Source organism: Neovison vison, chromosome 6 (assembly GCF_020171115.1).
Source record: "Neovison vison isolate M4711 chromosome 6, ASM_NN_V1, whole genome shotgun sequence".
Classification (NCBI taxonomy): domain Eukaryota; kingdom Metazoa; phylum Chordata; class Mammalia; order Carnivora; family Mustelidae; genus Neogale; species Neogale vison.
The window spans coordinates 197,436,140-197,459,438 of NC_058096.1; the positions used below are offsets into that span (position 1 = coordinate 197,436,140).

At 36.8% G+C, this 23,299-nt stretch overlaps 1 protein-coding gene across 3 annotated transcripts in view; it reads left to right on the forward strand.

Moving 5' to 3' along the window:
* The window catches only part of CFAP20DC (CFAP20 domain containing), a 253,473-nt gene that overhangs the window by 131,776 nt on the left and 98,398 nt on the right, over positions 1-23,299 (forward strand). For 2 of the 3 annotated variants that reach the window (XM_044253283.1, XM_044253284.1), the window contains exon 7: positions 5,660-5,824. In XM_044253283.1, the coding sequence (XP_044109218.1) occupies positions 5,660-5,824 (165 nt within the window). Of the gene's footprint in view, positions 1-5,659; positions 5,825-23,299 lie in introns of those variants that run through there. The other variant, XM_044253285.1, reaches the window with a different exon arrangement.

The following is a 23,299-nucleotide window of genomic DNA, read 5'->3' on the forward strand; positions in this document are numbered from 1 at the left end:
GACAAAGCAGGAAAGAATGTCCAATGGAAAAATTAGTCTCATCAACAAATGGTGTTGGGAAAATTGGATGGCCACATGCAGAAGAATGAACCTGGACCATTTCCTTATACCACACACAAAAATAGACTTAAAATGGGTGAAAGACCTGAGTGTGAGGCAGGAATCCATCAAAATCCTTGAGGAGAACACAGACTGTACCTCTTCGACCTCAGCCTCAGCAGCTTCTTCCTAAACACATCACCAAAGGCAAGGGAAGAAAGGGCAAAAATGAACTATTGAGACTTCATCAAGATCAAAAGCTCTTGCAAAACGAAACAATCAACAAAACCAAAAGACAAATGACAGAACAGGAGAAAATATTTGCAAATGACATATCAGATAAAGAGCTAGTATTCAAAATCCATAAAGAACTTATCAAACTCAGCACCCAGAGAATAAAGAATCCAATCTAGAAATGGGCAGAAGATATGAACATTTTGGCAAAGAAGACATTCGGATGGCCAACAGACACATGAAAAAGTGCTCAACATCACTTGGCATCAGGGAAATACAAATCAAAACCACAGTTTACCACCTCACACCAGTCAGAATTACTAAAAGTAACAGGTCAGGAAACAACAGATGTTGGTAAGGATGTAGAGAAAGGGGAACCCTCCTACACTGTTAGAGGGAATGCAAGCTGGAGCAGACACTCTGGAAAACCATATGGAGGTTCCTCAAAAAGTTGAAAATAGAGCTACACTATGACCCAGCAATTGCCCTACTGGGTATTTTACCCCGAAATACAAATGTAGTGATCCAAAGGAGCTCATGTACCCCAATGTTTATAGCAGCAATGTCCACAGTAGCCAAACTATGGAAAGAGCCTAAAAGTCCATCAGCAGATAAATGGGTAAAGAAGATGTGGTATATATATACAAAATGGAATACTATGCAGCCATCAAAAGAAATGAAATCTTCCATTTGCAATGATGTGGATGGAACTAGAGGGTATTATGCTGAGCGAAATAAGTCAATAAGAGGAAGACAATTATCATATGATCTTGCTGATATGTGGAATTTGAGAAAAAAAGGCAGAGGATCATGAGGGAAGGAAGGAAAAAATGAAATGGGATGAAACCAGAGAGGGAAACAAACCGTAAGAGACTCTTCATCTCAGGAAACAAACTGAGGGCTGCTGGAGTGGAGGGGGTGTGAGGCATGGGGCATGGGGTGGCTGGGTGATGGACACTGGGGAGGGTATGTGCTATGGTGAGTGCTGTGAATTGTGTAAGACCGATGAATCACAGACCTGTACCCCTGAAACAAGTAATATATCATATGTTTTATATATATATATATATATATATATATATATATATATATATATATATGTGTGTGTGTGTGTGTGTGTATGTGTGTATATATATATATATATATATATATATATATATATCCTTCATCCATGACCATTTATTGAGTATTCCCTGTGAACCAGATGCTGTATTAAATACATCATTGGGATTCTCTCACCATTCTCTCCCACACTAGCAGCACTTGGGCAGAATTGTCTTCTTTCACTTCCTAGAATGCACCAGAGTTCTTCCACCTTCAGAGGCTTAAAATGCTCTGTTCCCTACACCTGAATGATCCCTCCGATCCATTTCACCAGGGGACCTTCTGCTTATCTTTTATGTCTCAGCTTAAATATGTCTTTATCAGGGGTTCCTGAGGACTCAGTTGTTAAACGACTGACTTCGGCTCCGGTGATGATCCTGGGCTCCCAGTATCGGGTTCAGCATCAGGTTCCCTGCTCTCTCTCTCATTCTCTCTCTCTCTTTAAATAAATAAATAAAATCTTTTAAAAAAGAAAAGATAGGGGCGCCTGGGTGGCTCAGTGGGTTAAGCCGCTGCCTTCGGCTCAGGTCATGATTTCAGGGTCCTGGGATCGAGTCCCGCATCGGGCTCTCTGCTCAGCAGGAGCCTGCTTCCCTTTCTCTTTCTCTGCCTGTCTCTCCATCTACTTGTAATTTCTCTCTGTCAAATAAATAAATAAAATCTTTAAAAAAAAAAAAGATAAATAAACTTCTCTTTATCAGGAAAGACTTTCCCTGACATCCGTTACCTCTTTCATTACATCTTGAACTTTTCCTTCAGAGCACTTAATAAAATTATAATTAAGTAGTTATTTATAATATAATTTGTTTCATATTCTCTGTTAAGTGTAAGCTTCAGAAAGACCAGGACAGAGTCACTCTGGCTCCCCACGCGATTCCCTGGCGTACAGTAGAAACTCAAAAAGTATTTGCTGAATGATAAAATGAGTGAACGAATGAGTGAGGGCAGACCATGCCCTGTATGTACTCACAGTTTAGCACTGTTTATTTTCTATGTATAATCCATGCTGTGTTCAGAATTCTTTTTTTTTTTTAATTTATTCGAGAGAGCTTGAGCGAGAAACAGAGAGCACGAGCAGGGGTGGAGGGGCAGAGCAGAGGGAGAAGCAGGCTCCCTGCAGAGCAGAGAGCACGCACGACACAGGGCTGGATCCCAGGACCCTGAGAGCATGACCTGAGCCAAAGACAGACACTTAACTGAATGAGCACCCAGGTGCCCGTGAAATTCTTATTTTTTAATTAAGCCATGAATGCTAAAAATTAATACAAAATGGCCTAGTAATTGAATATGGAGAAGGGAGTATTTATTGGTGAGATGGGTGGTGGGGAGCTGAGTTAACTTCCACTTTGGTTTATCAAAACATCCAACTACCAGATCATAAAGCTCTTTCATAGTTTGGTTTCACAAAAATGAGACTAAAGATCCTCTCCATGTATACCTCCACCAAGTTTGACAGTGAGTAGTTGCTAAATGGGCTTAATAATTCGCCTTTATTTTAAAAAGTAGTGAACTGGTAGTTTTTTCTTTGATTCCTCCTTTTATTGCAGGTTTTATACTGCTCACACTCTCCCTTGATGAATAATGAGTAGTGCAACAGTTGTGGCTGCAAAATGAGAGTAGATGTATAGAAAGGAAAAGTGACACAGAAGGGATTTATCCTTTTACTGTGGAATCTGATATGCATGTCAACCATGATCCTGTTAAAGTCAAACTGGAGTTTTGTAATAGTCTCTGCCTTGGATCTTGGGTTACCAGGAATTTTCAGCTATCTCTTGTTAGATGGAAACTCAGGTTTTGTTTTTGTATGCATTTCAAACTTTGTATGGCATTGTACCCTGTACCATCCACAGAGTCCCTATAAGCTAACATTTCCATGATTTGTCTTTATGTGATTGAGAATACAGCATTTTATTTCAGGGTCTTAGAGCCTACAGAATTCTCTGCCTCTTTTAATAAAAAATCTAATTTATCAATATTGGCATTGATTTGGAAATTATCTTGTTCTACCTCAGAAGAGTTTGAAATGATATGTCAAATATATATCTGGAGTTAATTTACTTATTTTTCCAAATGTTTTCTATTTTGAGAGTTTATCTACTCAGCTACTTCATATTGATTTTCTAAATGTGGATGACAAATAAGAAATGGACCAACAAACAACACCTGAAAACTAAGATTTGTAAATCTACTGCATTTTTAAAGACTGGAACATTAAGACACTTAGAAACCATTACATTGCTGATGAGTATTCAAGTTTTTAGTTAAATGATTCATTTCCTTTTCAAGATTAGGACATTAGGGTCTAATTAGGAAACTGCCATGACTTGGGTGCATATAAACCTAACATCATTTGCCTTTATAAACGTGGTTAGAGTTTATACTTACATAGGATGTTTTTTGAGGGATGATTGGTTGAATTTTTGTTACTACTCATATTCACATATACACACACAAATTTTTTCCACTAGATTCTAAAATTAGATATTTTACTTATAAAAATTAAAAACATAGACGCTTTTATGTAGAAGAAAATAAAGCCTACACTTAAGCTAATTATCAAAAGTTATTTTACATCTCAGTATATTTCATTTTAGTCTTTTTACCATGCCCACGTTTTATTCATTGATTTTCTACAGTTAGAGTTTTGTATATATTACTTTCATGTAACTTCCTATCATGAATTTTTCCCACATCATTAAGCCATCTTCATAAGTAGAATTTCTTGTGGCTTTTCACTGGTAATTCAAGTTTTTTGTTTTTAAGAAATTATAAACACCTATTTATATAGATCTTTCCATCTGAGTTTCTGTTTGTTTGTTTGTTTGTTTGTTTTACTTTAGAAAAGACTCAAGGACACCTGGGTGGTGTAGTCCATTAAGCAGGCAGCTCTTGTTTCAGCTCAGGTCATGATCTCAATATCATCAAATCAAGCCTCAAATCCTGTGTGGGGCTTCAAGTTCAGAACAGAGTCTGCTTCAGACTGTCTCTCCCTGTCCCTCCTCCTCTTCCCACCCCAGGAGCATGTGCGTGTACGTTCTCTCTCTCCCTCTCTCTCTCAAATTAAAAAAAAAAAAATCCTTAAAAAAAAGAAAAGATTCATAAAGTGAAATTATGGAGTAAATTGGCAGGTACATTTTTAAGGCTTTTGATACATATAGGAAAATTGCTTTTTGGAATGCTAATACCAGTTTAATTCCTACTTAATATGTATGACAAGATTTAATATCTTTGCTGTAAGAGAGGTCATACAAATGAAGAAAATAATGTTCTAATACTGGAATGGGTTAAGAACATGAACACAAAATTTACTAAACTGGAAATTTATATATCCATATAAATATATATGAATGATACCAAATCTCATTAGGAATACAAATTATAATAATAAAACTACTATTTTAATTATAATATACTGTTCTTTCTTTGAAAGCATTCACAGGTAAGATGTTAACATTAGGGGAAACTGGGTAAAATGTATTAGGAACTCTACTATTTTTGTAAATTTTCTGTAGATCTATAATTATTTCAAAATAAAAAGTTAAAAAATAACTTTACTCATATAATGTCTCTAGGTGCTTATTCAACTATATCTTTGTGTATATTGATATTGTATATTTGTGTACGTATGATTTGTATATATTGTGATATATTGTGTATATTTATTTGTGTATATTTTTAAAAAGGGTTAAAAAAATCCCAGTGTAAATGAGCCACTGTACTTGGAGCACACCTAACTAGCTCTTTTCTTGAGTTATATTCTAGTACTAAAAAATAAGTATAAAATATATCCAATGAATGCTGTCATTTATTGCACAAGTCTCTGAACTTACTCTATATGTCATACACTTTATCTCATTTAATAGTTCCTACAGTCCTACGAAATAAGCAGTAAAATTACAACATTCATTTTACAGATGAGAAAGGCGAGGCCATAAGATTAAGTAATTCATTCAAAGTCATATTCTAAAATGTTTTACTTTAGGAGCACCTAGGTGGCTCAGTCGTTAAACATCTGCCTTCTGCTCAGGTCATGCATGATCCCAGGGTCCTGGGAGTCTGGTGTCCTGCTCAGTGGGGAGACTGCTTCTCCCTCTCCTGCTCCCCCTGCTTGTGTTCCCTCTCTCACTATCTCTGTCAAATAAATAAATAAAATCTTAAAAATAATTTAAAAATAAATAAAAATAAATAAAAAGTTTTACTTTAATTGGTTTCATTTATAAGATATGTCCATTTGGCAGAAATGACTTACATTTGAGGAATGAATGTTTGTCTTTACTTTCAGCTGGATATGGTGTTCCCTTTCCAACAGATGAACCTACAGACATTATTCCACGAAGCTGCCAACTAACGACAGATGTTCCACAAGTCACACAGCTGCTAAACATGACTAAACTCCGCCAAACTGAAATAAAATTTGGAGGTCATCCTCTAAGTTCAGCAGAATCAGGTATGCATCAGGCATCTAAATTATAAGCATATTTATTAGAAAGACCAAAAAAAGGGTTAAAAAAATCCCAGTACTGCAATGATGCTTTATAGCTTGAAGTTAAAATATTAAGTCACTGTGACATTGACTCCTATCTGTGATAAATCATTTTAAATTTCTCTTTAGCCACTAAAATATTTTCTGGGTTTTTACATACCAAATCAAATCATCCTTGATTAGTCCTCTCCCTTTCCTGTATGTTTTCAGGCCCAGCCAATTATACTTCCAAAACATCTCTGGAATCTCTCTGCTCCTCTTCTGTTGCTGCTGTCATTGATCTGGTCGCTCACCTTAGCCTCCCAGTTAATCTCCACGTTGCTGTTGGAACTATCCTTCTGATAATAGAATTAGAAATGTGAGGGGCTCCTGGGTGGCTCAGTGGGTTAAAGCCTCTGCCTTCGTCTCAGGTCATGATCCCAGGATCCTGGGCTGGAGCCCTGCGTCAGGCTCTCTGCTCTCTGCTCAGCAGGGAGCCTGCTTCTTCCTCTCTCTCTGTCTGCCTACTTGTGATCTCTATCTGTCAGATAAATAAATAAAATCTTTTTTAAAAAATCAATAGATTAAAAAAAGAAATGTGATCGTGTCTCTCTTCAATTAAAGACCTTGAATCCCTTTCCCACTATCTTAGAAGACAAAATGAAAAAACCATTGGGAACTCACACAAAACCAACCTCCCCTATCCCAGCCTCCTCCAGAATTTCATCTCTCATTCCCCACATACAATTTTCTGACCACTCCGTGGGCTTCCACATGTTCGTATTTGGGAATTGCTATTTCTTGGCCTAAAACACCTTCTTCATCTTTCTGCCCAGAAACACTCCCAATTCATTTTTCTAGATCCAACTCAAACGCTACCTCTTCTGTGCAGTCTTTCCTAATTCTAACGAGCACTGTTCCCTTCTTTCCCTGATACTTTTTTCCCTTTCTTTTCTTTTTTTTACAACATTTTTTGGTATGTCTGCATTTCCCAATAAAGTGTGACTTCCTCCAAAACAAACACTGTACTTCATTGTTCTATATCCCTACCATCTAACACAGTGTTTGCCACAGGGTTTGCAGCCCAAGGCTGCAAACTCAAATTACTATGGAGGCCAGCATAAATGAAGTGGGCTAGATGCCTGGATATTTGATACATAAAAACATTTTTTACTAAACAGTGAGCCTTATTGGGAGCAGAGAGGGTCCTTAGGGCAAAGGAGTCAGGTAGGGCTTCAAAGAATTGTTCTCTACTGTTAAATCAGGAACATGAACAATTATGCAAATGATAGAATAAGTGGTAGTACTCAGCCTCTGTAAGGGAGCAATAGGGAGTGGTGAGGACTGGAGGAATCTAGATGCTCATTCTCCCTCTAGAAGGGATACTGCAGTTCCATTCTAGCCAAGTGATGCCTTGCAATAATTCATGCACAGTCTCACCAGAACTACCTTTTTTTTTTCCCCCAAGAGGACCTAGGTAGCTCAATGTTTATAATAAATCTTCCGATTTTAAAATATTGTCTAAAGACTGAAATTGTTTTGAAAACACTCCATGAGGGGCACCTGGGTGGCTCAGTGGCTTAAGCCTCTGTCTTCGGCTCAGGTCATGGTCTCAGGGTCCTGGGATCGAGCCCCGCACGGGGCTCTCTGTTCAGCAGGGAGTCTGCTTCCCCTCTCTCTCTGCCTGCCTCTGCCTACTTGTGATCTCTGTCTGTCAAATAAATAAATAAAATCTTTAAAAAAAAAAGGAAAACACTCTATGAGGCTAACAAACCATGCCAGGGCTACCAGTTGTGTACCTCTATAATGAATACCCATAGCTCTTGACCAAATGAATGAATAGTACATATAAATCAAGAAACCTAATATTTGGATGAGTGGGTCTCAACTTCCTGTTTGCTAGAATCACCTGGGACATTCTATAAATAATTCATATAAAAATTTTTTTTCCTAATGTCTATGCTTCATCTCCAGAGATTCTGATTTAATTGTCCTTGGATGGATATTTTTTAAATGCCTTCAGTGATTCTGACGGGCAGCCTGGGTTGAGAACCACTGGATCACTTATTCAAACAAAAGTCCTGTGGCTCAGATGACCCTCAAAAACACAGAAGTAACCCAAAGGAAGATAAAATGATGGTCATAATAAGGAACTTATGGAGAAAGAAGTAGGTCTTGAAAGTATTCAGTAAATACTTGCACAAGTTTTTATTATAAATAAGTATAAGATTTATGGAAGTGTAAGGTCCTGCAGAAGACTGAGCAAAGGCAAAGAGACAGCAAAATGCACGGATGAGTTTTCTGAGGAATGGCCTCAGTGGGCAGAATGGCTAGGTCAGAAGAATATGAGAAGAATGTGCCTCCTGCTCCTAAAGTAGAGACACAATAATGCCCTTTTTAGGAAGATGAATTTGACATCAGGATTCAAGATGAATTTTTAAATCAAGTGAGACCAAAGATTAAGGATTACAGCTCAGATGTCTTTGCAGCCAACTGGGCATAAAATGTCAGTGGCTCCGAGGTAAGTGAGGAGCCTGAGAGACTCTGCAGGGGAAACACAGGCAGGACTTGTGGATTCTCAGATAACTGACGGGGAAGAGAGCAGGGTCAGAGTTTGAGAGAGGTCAAAGTAGAAGCTGGAGAAAAGAGATAGCTATGAGAAAATGAGTAAGTCATAGCTATCTCTTTTCTCTGAACTGTTTTGCTCTCTATATTTATCTTATATCATTTATTCTTGGTGTATTTTTTATTTTATTTATTTGAGAGAGAGCGAGTGTGCACACACATACACACACACGTGAGTGGGGAGAGATGCAGAGGGAGAGAATCTTAAGCAGACTCCCCACTGAGCATGGAGACCGAGGCAGAGCTCGATCTCACAACCCTGAGATCACAATGTGAGCCAAAACCAAGAGTCAGATGCTTAACACACTGAGCGACCTAGGCGTCCCTATTGGTGTATTTTTTTATGTCAATCCTCATCAGCATTACATGTCCTAAATTGTATATTCCTGGAGTTTGTAAATTCTTCCATGTAAACCCTGGCCAGGTACTATGATGTATAAGTAGACACTGTAATTCTAAACTATTATGAAATTTCCAAACTTCCAAAAAAGTAGAAAGAAGACATAATAAACACCCATGTGCCCCATCACCTATTTCCACAGTTGCCAACTTTAGGCAGGACATTTTGGTCACACAGGGCACCGGTAATGAGAATTTGTATATTTATTACATACACTATCTTTAGAAAGAGAGAATATATATAACCCATGTTCATTAAAGAACCTTTAGAAAATATATAGAACAATGAAAAAGATCTCACTCCCCTGAGAGGCACTGCTTACACCTCAGTCACAAATCAATCTAATGGAAGATTCACCATAGAATGAAAGGAGCAAGCATGTTTTTGATAACCACACACTCCATCTGTATCTAATAGTCTGTGAATGCTTTCAGTAACAGAAATGATTGAGCTATAAAGCCTATCAGATAACTCAGAGAGCAACTGTGAATGCTCTTTTCTTCTTTTATCTCTCCAGCCTAATGTTTTAAGAATTAATTATGTCTTTAAATGGAAATGCAAGTCTATATCCATATATTTTTTTATATCCATATATTTTAAGTGTCTTTTTTAATTTAAAGTTCAAGGACACATATGATGCTTGAGATTAGAGAGGAATTTGAATAAATATTAATTGCATAATTAACGTAATATTATAATAAACGGAAACTTTTCATAGGCCATATTTGGTCCCAACTTGTAGAAGAGGATATGAGTATGTGTTTTGCAAATCCCATAAATGAGATCTTAATACATAATGATAGTCAACTTAAGTCACATATACAGAAAATTAATAATCAGGAGTGCTTGGGTAGTTCAGTCAGTTAACCATCTGACTCTTGATTTCAGCTCAGGTCTTAATCTCAGGTTCACGAGTTCAAGCCCTGTGTTGGGCTCCACACTAGGCATGGAGCCTACTTAGAAAGAAAGAGAGAGAGGAAGGAAGGGAGGGAAAGGAGGAAGGTGAGGAAAGGAAGGGAAGGAAGAAAGAAAAAATTAATAATCATCACCTAATAGCATATTTCTTCCATGCTGTGAATCCCAATTATATTTCTGTTCCTTTATAACCATCAAGTTTCTCTCTTAAAAAAAAGTTCATTGCACATGCATGACAGCTAAGATTACATGAACATACAGCAGTCCTCCCTTACTGAGGTTTCAGTTAATTGTGGTAAAGTGTGGTTCAGGAGTAGATGATCCTCCTCCTGATGTATCATCAGAAACTCAATAGTTGCCCAACACTAGGTCACACACCTACATCATTCACCTCACTTCATCTTCTCACGTAGAAATTTTATCATCTCACATCATCAGAAGATCAGTGAGCCACAGCACAATAAGATATTTTGAGAAAGAGAACACATTCACATAACTTATTACAGTATATCATTGTTCTATTTTATGACTAGTTCTTGTTAATCTGTTACTGTGCCTAATTTATAAATTAATCAGAGTTATGTATAGGAAAGAATGGAATATATATGGTTTGGTCCTGTCTAGTTTCGGGCATCCACTGGGGGTCTTGGAGCATATCCCCCAGGGATGGGAGGGGAGTACTGTACGTTGAACTTCGTGTTTTTCTTTCTACAAATACTTTTCAATTGCTAATTTTGTCATTTGTAGGCTTTGAAAGTTACTATAAATGAATATAATAATAACAGTTGTTCTCTGTATAAGATATTTTATTTGAAAGGTATAGCTAATGAATTATCCCCAAGGGCAGACTTTCTAATCTTGAAAAAGCCTGGAGATATTTCTTCATTTCAACTGTTTGTTTTTGTGTCTGTCTGAAAAATGGACTCCCCGTGATGAGATTTTTGAATTGAATGAGAAAATGACTGTGTGCTCTTATAACTGACTGTACAGTATTCATGTAAATTGTGGTACTTTATTACAAATGCACACACTGAGATCCCAGTGAAGCTGCCACAGAAAATAGTCGTTGCTTCCTATGGATGCTTTCTAGTATGTTCACTCTAACAAAAAAGGAAACCTTAAAACTTTCATTTTAAAGTGCATTTTGTCGAATGTCATGTAACTTGATCAAGAGCATTTAATGAAATTAATAAGATAATTGTGTTTCCAAAAAGCCAGAGTAACCACACTTCTCCACTGTTCACTTTGTCAGTTCCCAGGGCACATTAGCTAATGACTGTTAGTCTGCAGAGAACTGTGGGGTCTCTGATGATCTTATTTTCATTAATGGAACCCCAGTTTAATTGAACCAGAGATTTGGGTCTGGTTATTGAAGTTGAGCATACGACTACTAATGGCAAGATGCAATGGTCCACTAAGCACAAATCAAAACCAGTGATTTGCTTAAAAATTAGGAGGCAGTTTTCCCAAGTGCCCTCTTTTCCACAGCAGCAGTCTTAATTGGTCTTCTACTCCTATTTAAATGAGAAAAGACTAGCATCTCTGTTTCCTAGCACAATTGCAAATAGGTAAGTTGATGCATTTAGCAAAACCATGAAGTAATCATCCAACTACAGTTGGCACTGGTGAGATCTTATTAGAATTTCTTTTTGGGTTTCAATTTATGAAAGCAAAATTCAAATCAAGTAACAAAATCCACTGTAAGGGACAACTAAAAAAAGATTTAGATTGTGACTTCAGGAAAAAAAACATTTCACTTCTTTTTTTTTTTTTTTTTTTAGAGAGAAAGAGAGAGCAAGGGGGGCAGGGGGCGGGTAGATAGGCACAGAGGGAGAGGGAGAGAGAGAGAGAATCTTAAGCAGGCTCCTCCTCAGCTGGGAGCCTGATGTGGGGCTCAATCTCACAACCCTGAGATCATGACCTTAGCCAAAATTAAGAGTTGGACACTTAATTGACTGAGCCAAACAGGATCCTCAACAAAACACTTTTCTAAACTCACACTTTAGTAAAGACTTGTCTTAAGATTGTTGGTTTAGAGATGTCAGTTTGTGGGTCCAGTGTCTGATACTAAGTCAGAGTGAACTCAGCTGTCTCTTACATTTGAATTATACACCCTCTTTCCCCATCTTTAGTAAAAATAAGTCATACCTGGTCACATTCCTTTACAAAAAAAATTTTTTATGTAAAAGGAATTTAGTGTGTTATATTGATGAGTATCTGTGAAATTTGTTACAGCAAAATGTTACAAATCATATATAGAATGAATTTAATTTTTCTGAGATAATTCCACCAACTATTGAAGAAACTTTGATATATAAATATTAATATAATAGCAAAATGGAAACCACATCTAATTTGTTACGTAGTTGTGCTACTTTTGCAGGACTGACTTGTTCCATCCTTTACATTTCTCCTTTAGATGTCTATTACAGCATGGATTATAATGACAAAACTAGAGACGAATTACTTGTGCATAGTAGGGAGTTGATTAAATATCCACAAATAAGATATTCTGGATGCAGCTATCCAACTGACCTGATCTGCTTGTGATGGTCTGGAAAGGTCTCAGAGCTGTGTATGTCTATCAGTGACACATAGAAAGCTAGGATGTTTTCTCTGTATGAGCCCACTGATGTATGTAGTAAATGAACAATATAGCTACATCCCTCACACAAAAATTAATAATAACCTTTAGGAACAGGTATGGTAGAGGAAGGGGCAGGAAAATAAGACTTACTTCAAATATCTTCCTGTTAGAGAATTGTAACTTTCTAAATATGTTCATTACTCGTGATATCAATAGAGATGTTAGAGCAACTATGACACATGTGTAGTTTCTTTTGTATACCTTTCTGTATTTTGAAAAGCCCAAAGAATTGCTATAAAATTAAAATATATTTATTGGGGCACCTGGATGGCTCAGTGGGTTAAACCTCTGCCTTCGGCTCAGGTCATGATGCCAGGGTCCTGGAATCGAGCCCCGCATCGGGCTCTCTTGCTCAGCGGGAAGCCTGCTTCCCCACCTCTCTGCCTGCCTCTCTGCCTACTTGTGATCTCTCTCTTTCTGTCAGATAAATAAATAAAATTTAAAAATTAAAAAATAAAATATATTTCATTCCTTAATGTCAGTACTCTCATTTAAAATATATAAGGGGAAGGATGAGGTACATGGGTAGCTCAGTGGGCTAAAGCCTCTGCCTTCTCTCAGGTCACAGTCCTGGGATCGAGCTCCACATTGGGCTCTCTGCTTGGCGTGGAGCCTGCTTTTCCCTCTGCCCGCCATGCCCCCTACTTGTGCTGTCTCTCTCAAATAAATAAATAAAATCTTTTTAAAAATTTAAATATATATATATATATATATATAATGGGAAGGAAATCCAAAATTAATGACAAAAAAATCTTTTAAATATATAGTTGTATATTAAAGTTGTTTATTTATGATGTAATAGGGGAATATCTGTGACAATCTATACAGTATTAGTATCAATTATGCTCATGTACATTTTAATACATAGTTCACATAGTGGTGAACATGAGGCCATAATCATCCAATAAGCCCCAAGACAACCTCTCTTTAACATCACCCTGCTTTTATTTCCATCACAGCACTTATCCTTACCTGTATTTTCTTTTTATTTAATTCTTTGTTTGTTTATTGCTGCCTCCTGAAGGGGAATGTGAGCATCAAAACTGCAGGGGTCCTGTTTATTGTTGTATCCCAGCATCTAACTCAATCTTTAACCCTTACCAGGAACTCAGTAGATATTTGTTAATTAAGTGATCAAGTAGTGAATGAAATGCTGACCATATAATTTGAGAAGATGAGTATATTAAGCAGCAAATCATCATCATCACCACTACTAATGTTTAGTGACTTTTTGCTGTATCCTTTGTGTAGTGTACAAGTCAAGTTCTCCAGAGAAACAACACTCACATATATACAACTTACATACCGTATATGCCTTGTTAATTTCCGTCATTTGATTTTAGAATATATATATATATGGAGAGGGAGAGAGAGACCCATCTGTTGTAAGGAATTGGGTCACACAGCTATGGGGACTGAGAAGTCCTAGGATGTGCAGTGGTCACTGTATAGTATTCATATATATAAGTTTTTCTAAACTTCAGTATGATCTTAGACAATGTCATCTGTGAGTAAAGAGTAAAGTTAGGATATGGCAACAAGATAATAAAGTACAAGATATTATATATATATATATATATATATATATATATATATATATGTATGCCACATCTTCTTTATCCATTCATCTGTTGATGGACATCTAGGTTCTTTCCATAGTTTGGCTGTTGTGGACATTGATGCTATAAACATTCAGGTACACATGCCCCAACAGATCACTGCATTTGTATCCTTAGGATAAATACCAAGTAGTCCGATTGCTGGGTCATAGCGTAGCTCTATTTTCAACTTTTTGAGGACCCTCCATGCTGTTTTCAAGAGCGGCTACATCAGCTTGCATTCCCACCAACAGGGTTCCCCTCCTCCGCATCCTCGCCAACATGTCATTTCCTGACTAATTTTAACCATTCTGACTGGTGTGATGTGGTCTCTCACTATGGTTTTGATTTGTATTTCCCTGATGCCAAGTGATGTTGAGTACTTTTTCATGTGTCTGTTGGCCATCAGATGTCTTCTTTGCCGAATGTCTGTTCATATCTTCTGCCCATTTCTTGATTGGATTCTTTGTTCTCTGGGTGTTGAGTTTGATAAGTTCTTTATGGATTTTGGATACTAGCTCTTTATCTGATATGTCATTTGCAAATATCTTCTCCCATTCTGTCGTTTGTCTTTTGGTTTTGTTGAGTGTTTCCTTTGTTTTGCAAGAGCTTTTGATCTTGATGAAGTCCCAGTAGTTCATTTTTGCCCTTTATTCCCTTGCCTTTGGTGATATGTTTAGGAAGAAGCTGCTGCAGCTGAGGTCAAAGAGGTACAGTCTGTGTTCTCCTCAAGGATTTTGATGGATTCCTGCCTCACACTTAGGTCTTCACCCATTTTAAGTCTATTTTTGTGTGTGGTATAAGGAAATGGTCCAGGTTCGTTCTTTTGCATGTGGCCATCCAATTTTCCCAACACCATTTGTTGAAGAGACTAATTTTTCCATTGGACATTCTTTCCTGCTTTGTCAAAGATTAGTTGACCATGGAGTTAGGAGTCCATTTCTGGGTTCTCTGCTCTGTTCCATTGATCTATGTGTCTGTTTTTGTGCCAGTACTATACTGTATTGATGATTACAGGTTTGGAATAGAGCTTGAAGTCTGAAATTTTGATGCCACCAATTTTGCTTTTCTTTTTCAACATTTCTCTGGCTATTCAGGGTTTTTCCTGATTCCATATATATTTTAGGATTATTTATTCCACTTCTTTGAAAAAAAATTGATGGTATTTTGTTAGGGATTGTGTTAAATGTGTAGATTGCTTTAGGTAGCATAGACATTTTCACAATATTTGTTCTTCTAATCGGCATAGACATTTTCACAATATTGGTTCTTCTAATCGATAAGCATGGAAGGATTTTTTTCATTTCTTTGTATCTTCCTCAATTTCTTCATGAGTACTTTATAGTTTTCTGAGTACAGTTTCTTTGCCCTTTTGGTTAGGTTTATTCCTAGGTATCTTGGGGTTTGGGGTGCAATTGTAAATGGGATTGACTCCTTAATTTCTCTTTCTTCTATCTTGCTGTTGGTTTATAGAAATGCAACTGATTTCCATGCAGTGATTTTATAACCTGACACTTTACTGACTTCCTGTATGATTTCTAGCAGTTTGGGGATGGAGTCTTTGGGCTTTCCACCTAAAGTATCATATCGTCTACAAAGAGTGAGAGTTTGACTTCTTTGCTGATTCGGATGCTTTTTATTTCTTTTTGTTGCCTGATTGCTGAGGCTAGGACATTCAGTACTATGTTGAATAGCAGTGGTGATAGTGCACATCCCTGCCATATTCCTGGCCTTAGGGGAAAAGCTCTCAGTTTTTCCCATTGAGAATGATATTCACTATGGGTTTTTCATAGAGGGCTTCTATGATGTTGAGGTATATACCCTCTCTGCCTACACTGTGAAGAGGTTTGATGAAGAAAGGATGCTGTACTTTGTCAAATACTTTTTCTGCATCTATTGAGAGAATCATATAGTTCTTGTTCTTTTTTTATTAATGTGTTGTATCACATTGATTGATTTGCAGATGTTGAACCAAACTTGCAGACCAGGAATAAATCCCACTTGGTCATGTTGAATAATTCTTTTAATGTACTGTTGGATCCTATTGGCTAGTATTTTGGTGAGAATTTTTGCTTCCATGTTCATCAAGGATATTGATCTGTAATTCTCCTTTTTGATACGGTCTTTGGTTTGGGGATCAAGTTAATGCTGGCCTCAAAATGAGTTTGAAAGTTTTCCTTCCATTTCTTTTTTTTTTTTTTTTAACAGTTTCAGGAGAAACAGTTTCAGGTATTAATTCTTCTTTAAACGTTCGGTAGAATTCCCCTGGGAAGCCATCTGGCCCAGGGCTCTTGTTCATTGGGAGATTTTTGATGACTGCTTCAATCTCCTCACTGGTTATGGGTTTTCTCTTTCAGGTTTTCTCTTTCTTCCTCGTTCAGTTTTGGTAGTTTATATGTCTCTAGGAATGCATCCATTTCTTCTGGATTGTCAAATTTGCTGGCGTATGGTTGCTTATAATGTGTTCTTATAATTGTTTGTATTTCTTTGGTGTTAGTTGTGGTCTCCCCTCTTTGATTCATGATTTTATTCATTTGGGCCCTTTCTCTTTTCTTTTTGATAAGTCTGGCCAGGTGTTTATTAATCTTATTAATTCTTTCAAAGAACCAGCTCCTACTTTTCGTTGATTTGTTCTACTGTTCTTTAGGTTTCTGTTTCATTGATTTCTGCTCTGATATTAATAATTCTCATCTCCTGCTGGGTTTAGGCTTTCTTTGCTGTTATTTCTCCAGCTCCTTTAGGTGTAGGGTTAGGTTGTGTACTTGAGAACTTTCTTGTTTCATGAGAAAGGCTTGTATTGCTATATACCTTCCTCTCGGGACCGCCTTGGCTGCGTCCCAAAGTTTTGAACAGTTGTGTTTTCATTTTCATTTGTTTCCATGAATTTTTTAATTCTTCTTTAATTTCCTGGTTGACCCATTCGTTCTTTAGTAGAATGCTCTTTAACCTCCATATATTTGAGTTCTTTCCAACTTTCCTCTTGTGATTGAGTTTTAGTTTCAGAGCACTGTGGTCTGAAAATATGCAGGGAATGATCCCAGTCTTTTGGTACCGGTTGAGACCTGATTTGTGACCCAGGATGTGATCTATTCTGGAGAATGTTCCATGTGCACTAGAGAAGAATGTTTATTCTGTTGTTTGGGGATGAAATGTTCTGACTATATCTGTGAAGTCTATCTGGTCTAGTGTGTCATTTAAAGCCCTCGTTTCCTTGTTCTTCTGCTTAGATAATCTGTCCATTTCAGTAAGGGGGGGTGTTAAAGTCCCCTACTATTATTGTATTATTGTCAATGTGTTTATTTGATTTTGCTATTAATTGGATTATATAATTGGCTGCTCCCATGTTAGGGGCTTGGATATTTAAAATTATTTGATCTTCTTATTGGATAGACCCTTTAAGTATGATATAGTGTCCTTCCTCATCTCTTATTATAGTTTTTGGCTTAAAATCTAATTTATCTGATTTAAGGATTGCCACCCTCACTTTCTTTTGATGTTTGTTAGCATGGTATATTGTTTTCTACCCCCTCACTTTAAATCTGGTTGGGTCTTGGGTCTTAAATGAGTTTATTGTAGACAGCATATCAGTGAGTCTTGTTTCTTTGTCCAATCTGATACCCTTTGTCTTTTGATTTTGGGATTTAGCCTATTTACATTCAGGGTAACTATTGAAAGGTATTAATTTAGTGCCATTGTATTGCCTATAAGGTGACTATTACTGTATATTGTCTCGGTTCCTTTCTGGTCTATTACTTTTAGGCTCTCTCTTTGCTTTGAGGACTCTTTCAATATTTCCTGTAGGAAATATTAAATTCTTTTACTTTTTGTTTGTCCTGGGAGCTTTTTATCTCTCCTTCTATGTCAGTGACAGCCTAGCTGGATATAGTATTTTTAGCTCCATATTTTTCTCATTTAGTGCTCTGAATATATCATGCCAGTCCTTTCTGGCCTGCCAGATCTCTGTGGCTAGGTCTGTGGCCAATCTAATATTTCTACCGTTGTATATTACAAACCTCTTGTCCCATACTGCTTTCAAGATTTTCTCTTTGTTCACTAAGACTTGTAAGTTTTTACTATTAGATGATGGGGCGTGGACCTATTTTTATTGATTTTTTAAAAATTTATTTATTTGACAGAGAGAGAGAGAGCTCACAAGTTGGCAGAGAGGCAGGCAGAGAGAGAGGGGGAAGCAGTCTCCCTACTGAGTAGAGAGCTTGATTCGGGGCTCGATCCCAGGACTCTGAGATCACGACCTGAGCCAAAGGCAGAGGCTTAACCCACTGAGCCACCCAGGTGCCCCCTATTTTTACTAATTTTGAGGAGGGTTCTCTGTGCCTCCTGGATTTTGATGCTTGTTCCCTTCACCAAATTATGGAAATTCTTTACTATAATTTGCTCCAATATACCTTCTGCCCCTCTCTGTCTTTCTTCTTCTTCTGGGATCCCAATTATTCTAATATTGTTTCATCTCTTGGTATCATTTATCTCTCAAATTCTCTCCTTGTGGTCCAGTAGTTGTTTGTCTCTCTTTTGCTCAGCTTCTTTAGTCTTCATCATTTGATCTTTTATATCACTAATTCTCTCTTCTGTCTCATTTATCCTAGCATTAAGAGCTCCATGATTTATTGCACCTCCTTAATAGCTCTTTTTATTTCAGCTTGCTTAGATTTTAGTTCTTTTATTTCTCCAGAAAGGAATTTTATTTCTCCAGAAAGGGATTCTCTTTTATCTTTCATGCTTTTTTCAAGCCCAGCTAGCACTTGATAATCCTCATTCTGAACTGTAGTTCTGACATATTACTAATGTCCGTATTGATTAGGTACCTAGCTGTCAGTATTGCCTCTTATACTTTTTTTTTTTGTGGTGAGTTTTTCCACTTTGTCATTTTATCCAGATAAGAATAGATGAATGAGTGAACAAAATACTAAAAGGTTAACAACAACCCCAGAAAAATACACACTAATGAAATCATAGGAGACCTGAAACCCGGGGGAGAAGAAAGCAGAGAAAAAGAAAAATGGGGGGGGAAAAAAAAAAAAAAAATATATATATATATATATATATATATATATATATTAGATTGGTGAATAGAGCAGAGTCACATACTTGATTTTGGGTGTATTTCAGTCTGTTAGAAGAACCTACCTCCCAAAATTTTAAAGAAAGAAAAATATATATACAAAAATAAGGGTAAACATGATGAAGGGATGGAATATGACTATAAAGATGAAAATTTAAAAATATTCTAAAAAAGGAATTGATAAGATAAGAAGTTGGTTGAAGAAAGGTTAAAAAAAAAAAAAAGAGGAAAGCATGTGATCAGGCTGGAGATTAGAACAAAGCCATGCACCAGATTCAGGGTATATTTTGATCTCTTAGAAGAAATTTTATCCCAAAATTTTAAAGAAAAAAACCTATATGTATATAAAAAATAAGATTAAATACATTGAAGGGATAAAATATGACTATAACAATGAAAATTTTAAAATATCTTTAAAAAGGTATTGATCAGGTAAAATAGTTTAAAAATGTTAAAATAGGAAAAAGGAAAAATTTTAAAAATAGAATAAAAAAATAAAATTTTAAAAATTTAACTTTAAAAGACTAAAGGATCGTGGGGAAAAGGGCATGAATTCTATGTGCTGCTTTCCCCTAGCTCTGGAGTTCCACAGATCTCATTGATTGGTGAACTTCGTCTTGGCTGGATGTTCTTGCTTATCTTCTGGAGGAGGGGCCTGTTGTAGTGACTCTCAAATGTCTTTGCTGGAGGTGGAATTGCACTGCCCTTGCCAGGGGCCAGTCTAAGTAATTTGCTCAGGTTCGCTCTCCTAGCTTTTGTTCCCTCTGAATGCTTTCCATACAGCTTTGGAGGACGGAAATGAAGATGGTGGCCTCCCAGTCTCTACCCCATAGGAGCCGAGAGTTCAGGGCCCCACTCCTCAGTGCCCCCTCAGAGAAAAGCAGTCAATCCCTTCCATCTCTCTGGTTTCTAGCCACACTCCATGCTCACCCAGCCTGTGACCCAGCATTTCTATCTGTGGTGCACGCCCCCATTTGGAGTCTCCAAACCCAGCCAGTTCCTGCAGCGCACTCCCCTGCCACTCCTCCCATAGGAGGAAGGAGGGAGTCTTCCCAGATCTGCTGCTTATGGGGTCCCTGCTTGAAGAGCAGTCGCCTGACTGTACCTTGGATCATGGTTTAAGGTAATCCTGAGCTGAGAGCCCATGCCTCACCTCCATCTCTGCAGCTGGCTCTCCCGCTCCAATACCGGGAGCTGGGCCACACTCAGACAGCCTAGGTCTTTCTGTGATCCTGTGGGTCCTGAGACCTTATTATCCCAGTAAGGGGCCCCCCCTATTGCTTAGCCTCTGGAGCAATGTCCCTCAGTGGAGCAGACTTCTAAAAATTCCAATTTTGTGCTCTGCTGCTCTACTGCTTGCCAAGAGCCGGCCCCTCCTGCCACGGTCTATCTTCCCATCACTACAGATTTACTTCTCTGCACGTCCTACCTTCCAGAAAGTGGTCAATATTCTGTTCCTAGAATTACTGCTCTTCTCTTCTATCTCCTGTTGAGTTTATAGGTATTCAGAATGGTTTGATAAATATCTAGCGGAACTCTTGGGACCTGGTGATATTTCAGTCTCCTACTCCTCTGCCATCTTGCTCCTCCCCCCTTAAACTTTTTATTAATGAGATACAACTACTCAGACCTGGTGCCCAGTCACTACTGAAAGGATGGATGAATGAAGGAATAAGTGATTATGAATGGACTTTGTAAAGTGTTAAATGCTATTCAAGATGGAAGATATGAATAACATATTTATTAAGCATTTAGTCCCTATTGAGCACAGTATTTGGCATGTTACATACATTGTTTCATACAGTCTAACAAAAACACCATGACTTAAATACTATTATTATCCTAATCTTATGAAAAGGAAGTGAGGCTTAGAAAGGCTAAGTACCTTGTCTAAAATAATATTGCTTTCCTAGATCAGCTTTTTTTGTAATTTTGACATTCTTTTTAACAGTGCACATATAATAAAACAAAAATTAATCTAATTCAAGGTCTGGATTTTGGTAGCAAGTTTAATTCTGATTTGATTGCCAGATAATAGATGTAAGTCTTGAGCGTGACCCTTCAATGATTAGAGTTGAAAATTCAGCAGGTTTTTCTGGTTAAGCTTTGAAAACCCTGCAAACTTAAATGACTATAATAATTAGAACATTGTATCTTGAGACAAAAATGAATGTTTATTTTTCTAAAAGACAATTAGAGAGTAGACCCTCAGGTTTTATATTCTAACTACAAAGGCATGTACCCCTCATAAAATACCAAAATAATTAACGGTAACATCTCTGACCTACACCAAGTTCATTTTCCACAAACTCAAGAAAATGAAATGCCTAGAGCATGACTTTAATCTAATCTTGATTTTTAACCTTATATTGTGCATATTGATATCAGCTCTTAAAAGAGCTCCCTTTAGAATTCAAAAGGCATGCGTTTCTGTTTATAGTTTTCTTTTATTAAGGTTTTTCTCATTATAGAAACTTTGTTCTTTTGCTTTTTATTTTAGAAACTAAAAGTCTAAATTACTTTTCCTTGTAGGTTTTAATTTGGATTCTCTCATAGTAGATAAATAGTATGATACATGTTTATAGAGATAATTGTGACAATTAATGATTAAAAATAGAATTACCAAAATGAAACAGCCTTTAAGAATGTATATATGTTAATTATACCAAGAAATTTTTTAAAAATCTGCTAATTATAGAAATACTTAATGGGTAGAGTACTGGTATACTTTCGCTTGTGAAAAAAGTGTACTAACATTTGTAAATTTAAAAAAATAATAAACTTAAGTTTATTATTTAAGTGGTAGGTTACTCTAAAAAAATTCTGTAGTAGAACTTCTTATAAAATATAGTCAATCTAGTTTTCTGTTATTTAGAAGATTATATTATATGAGGTTTTCATGTATCTTTAATGGTCACTGAATATCCACTGCTAAGTAAGATTCCTCTAAAAAATTCAAGGTATTTAGGAATTTTAATTTTTTAAATAGCTACAAACTAGTTTATGTATAAGTTTTGTTGGAATTAGAGCTAGAACTATGTCAGTATGATTTTTTTAATATTCCCTCCCCTAAAAAATCTTCCTTTTAATCTTTAATACTATTTAACAATTGTGATGAACTTTATCCATTGTCTGCCATGTACTATCCTAAGCTCCACAGTTGGAGATACATACGGTACCAAATAAATGGTCTTTCTACTCAAAGGAGCTTAAATTAGTTGCGGGGGAACCTCCGTGTGTATAAAAAGAATTTGAAAAAACATTAAAGAATCACCCCATAAGATGTTTGAACAGAGAGGTATGTAAAAGATATGCCCATATCCTAATGGTTCCCATGGCTAGAAGTTAGGGGAAGTTCCTATTCCGATACTAAAAATTCCCGTGTAGCCCCAAGACATATTCCATGCCCTTCAGGACCTTCAATGGCTCTTTCTGGGAAAATCCAAGTTTGAGAACAAAACCAGTAGGCTAGAATTTTTTCTGCTTGATCATAGATGGTACAAATGATGATAGATTCTATAATAAATTTTTCTGATTAGCCTGAGATTTGTGTCATTTCTTTCTGTTTTTGATCCTGAGAGACCAATGATGTTTCATTAACTCCAAATGGGGATATTTGTAATGACTAAAAAAAACACAGATGCACACACAGCCAAGTCTACATGCTAACACAGAACAATTCACATGTAACCTGAGGAGGCATCTGTATAGCACTACTGATGTTGAAAGCCATACCACTCATGTGGTAATTCTCAATTATCAATGTCTTGGTTATTGTTGAGCCTTCTCTCTCTCTCATCCCCCATATCCTGGCAGTTGTCCAGTCCTGCCCAGTCTTCATTCACATAAAACCTGCAGATGGAATTTTCTTAAAATGAGAAATGAAATTCTATCCATAATTAGAAATATTTAGTCATTTAATCCAACATCCCATTTGACTCATTACATTTAATGATTCATTCATTTTGCTCAGCAAGGATCTATCATTCCATGTCAGGTATCAGGCTAGTATCTGACTAGACCCAGAAAACACCATTTACCCATTTACATATTACTTCTACTCAGATCTAAACAAGTGGAGCTTTCTAAGCATGGTATGTTTTCACAAACTTTGGTGACTTTTCTCTTGCCGTTGCAGAAAAGTTGTTTCTAACTCCACATGTAAAGTTATAGTTCTTTAGCAGAGGCTAAGGAG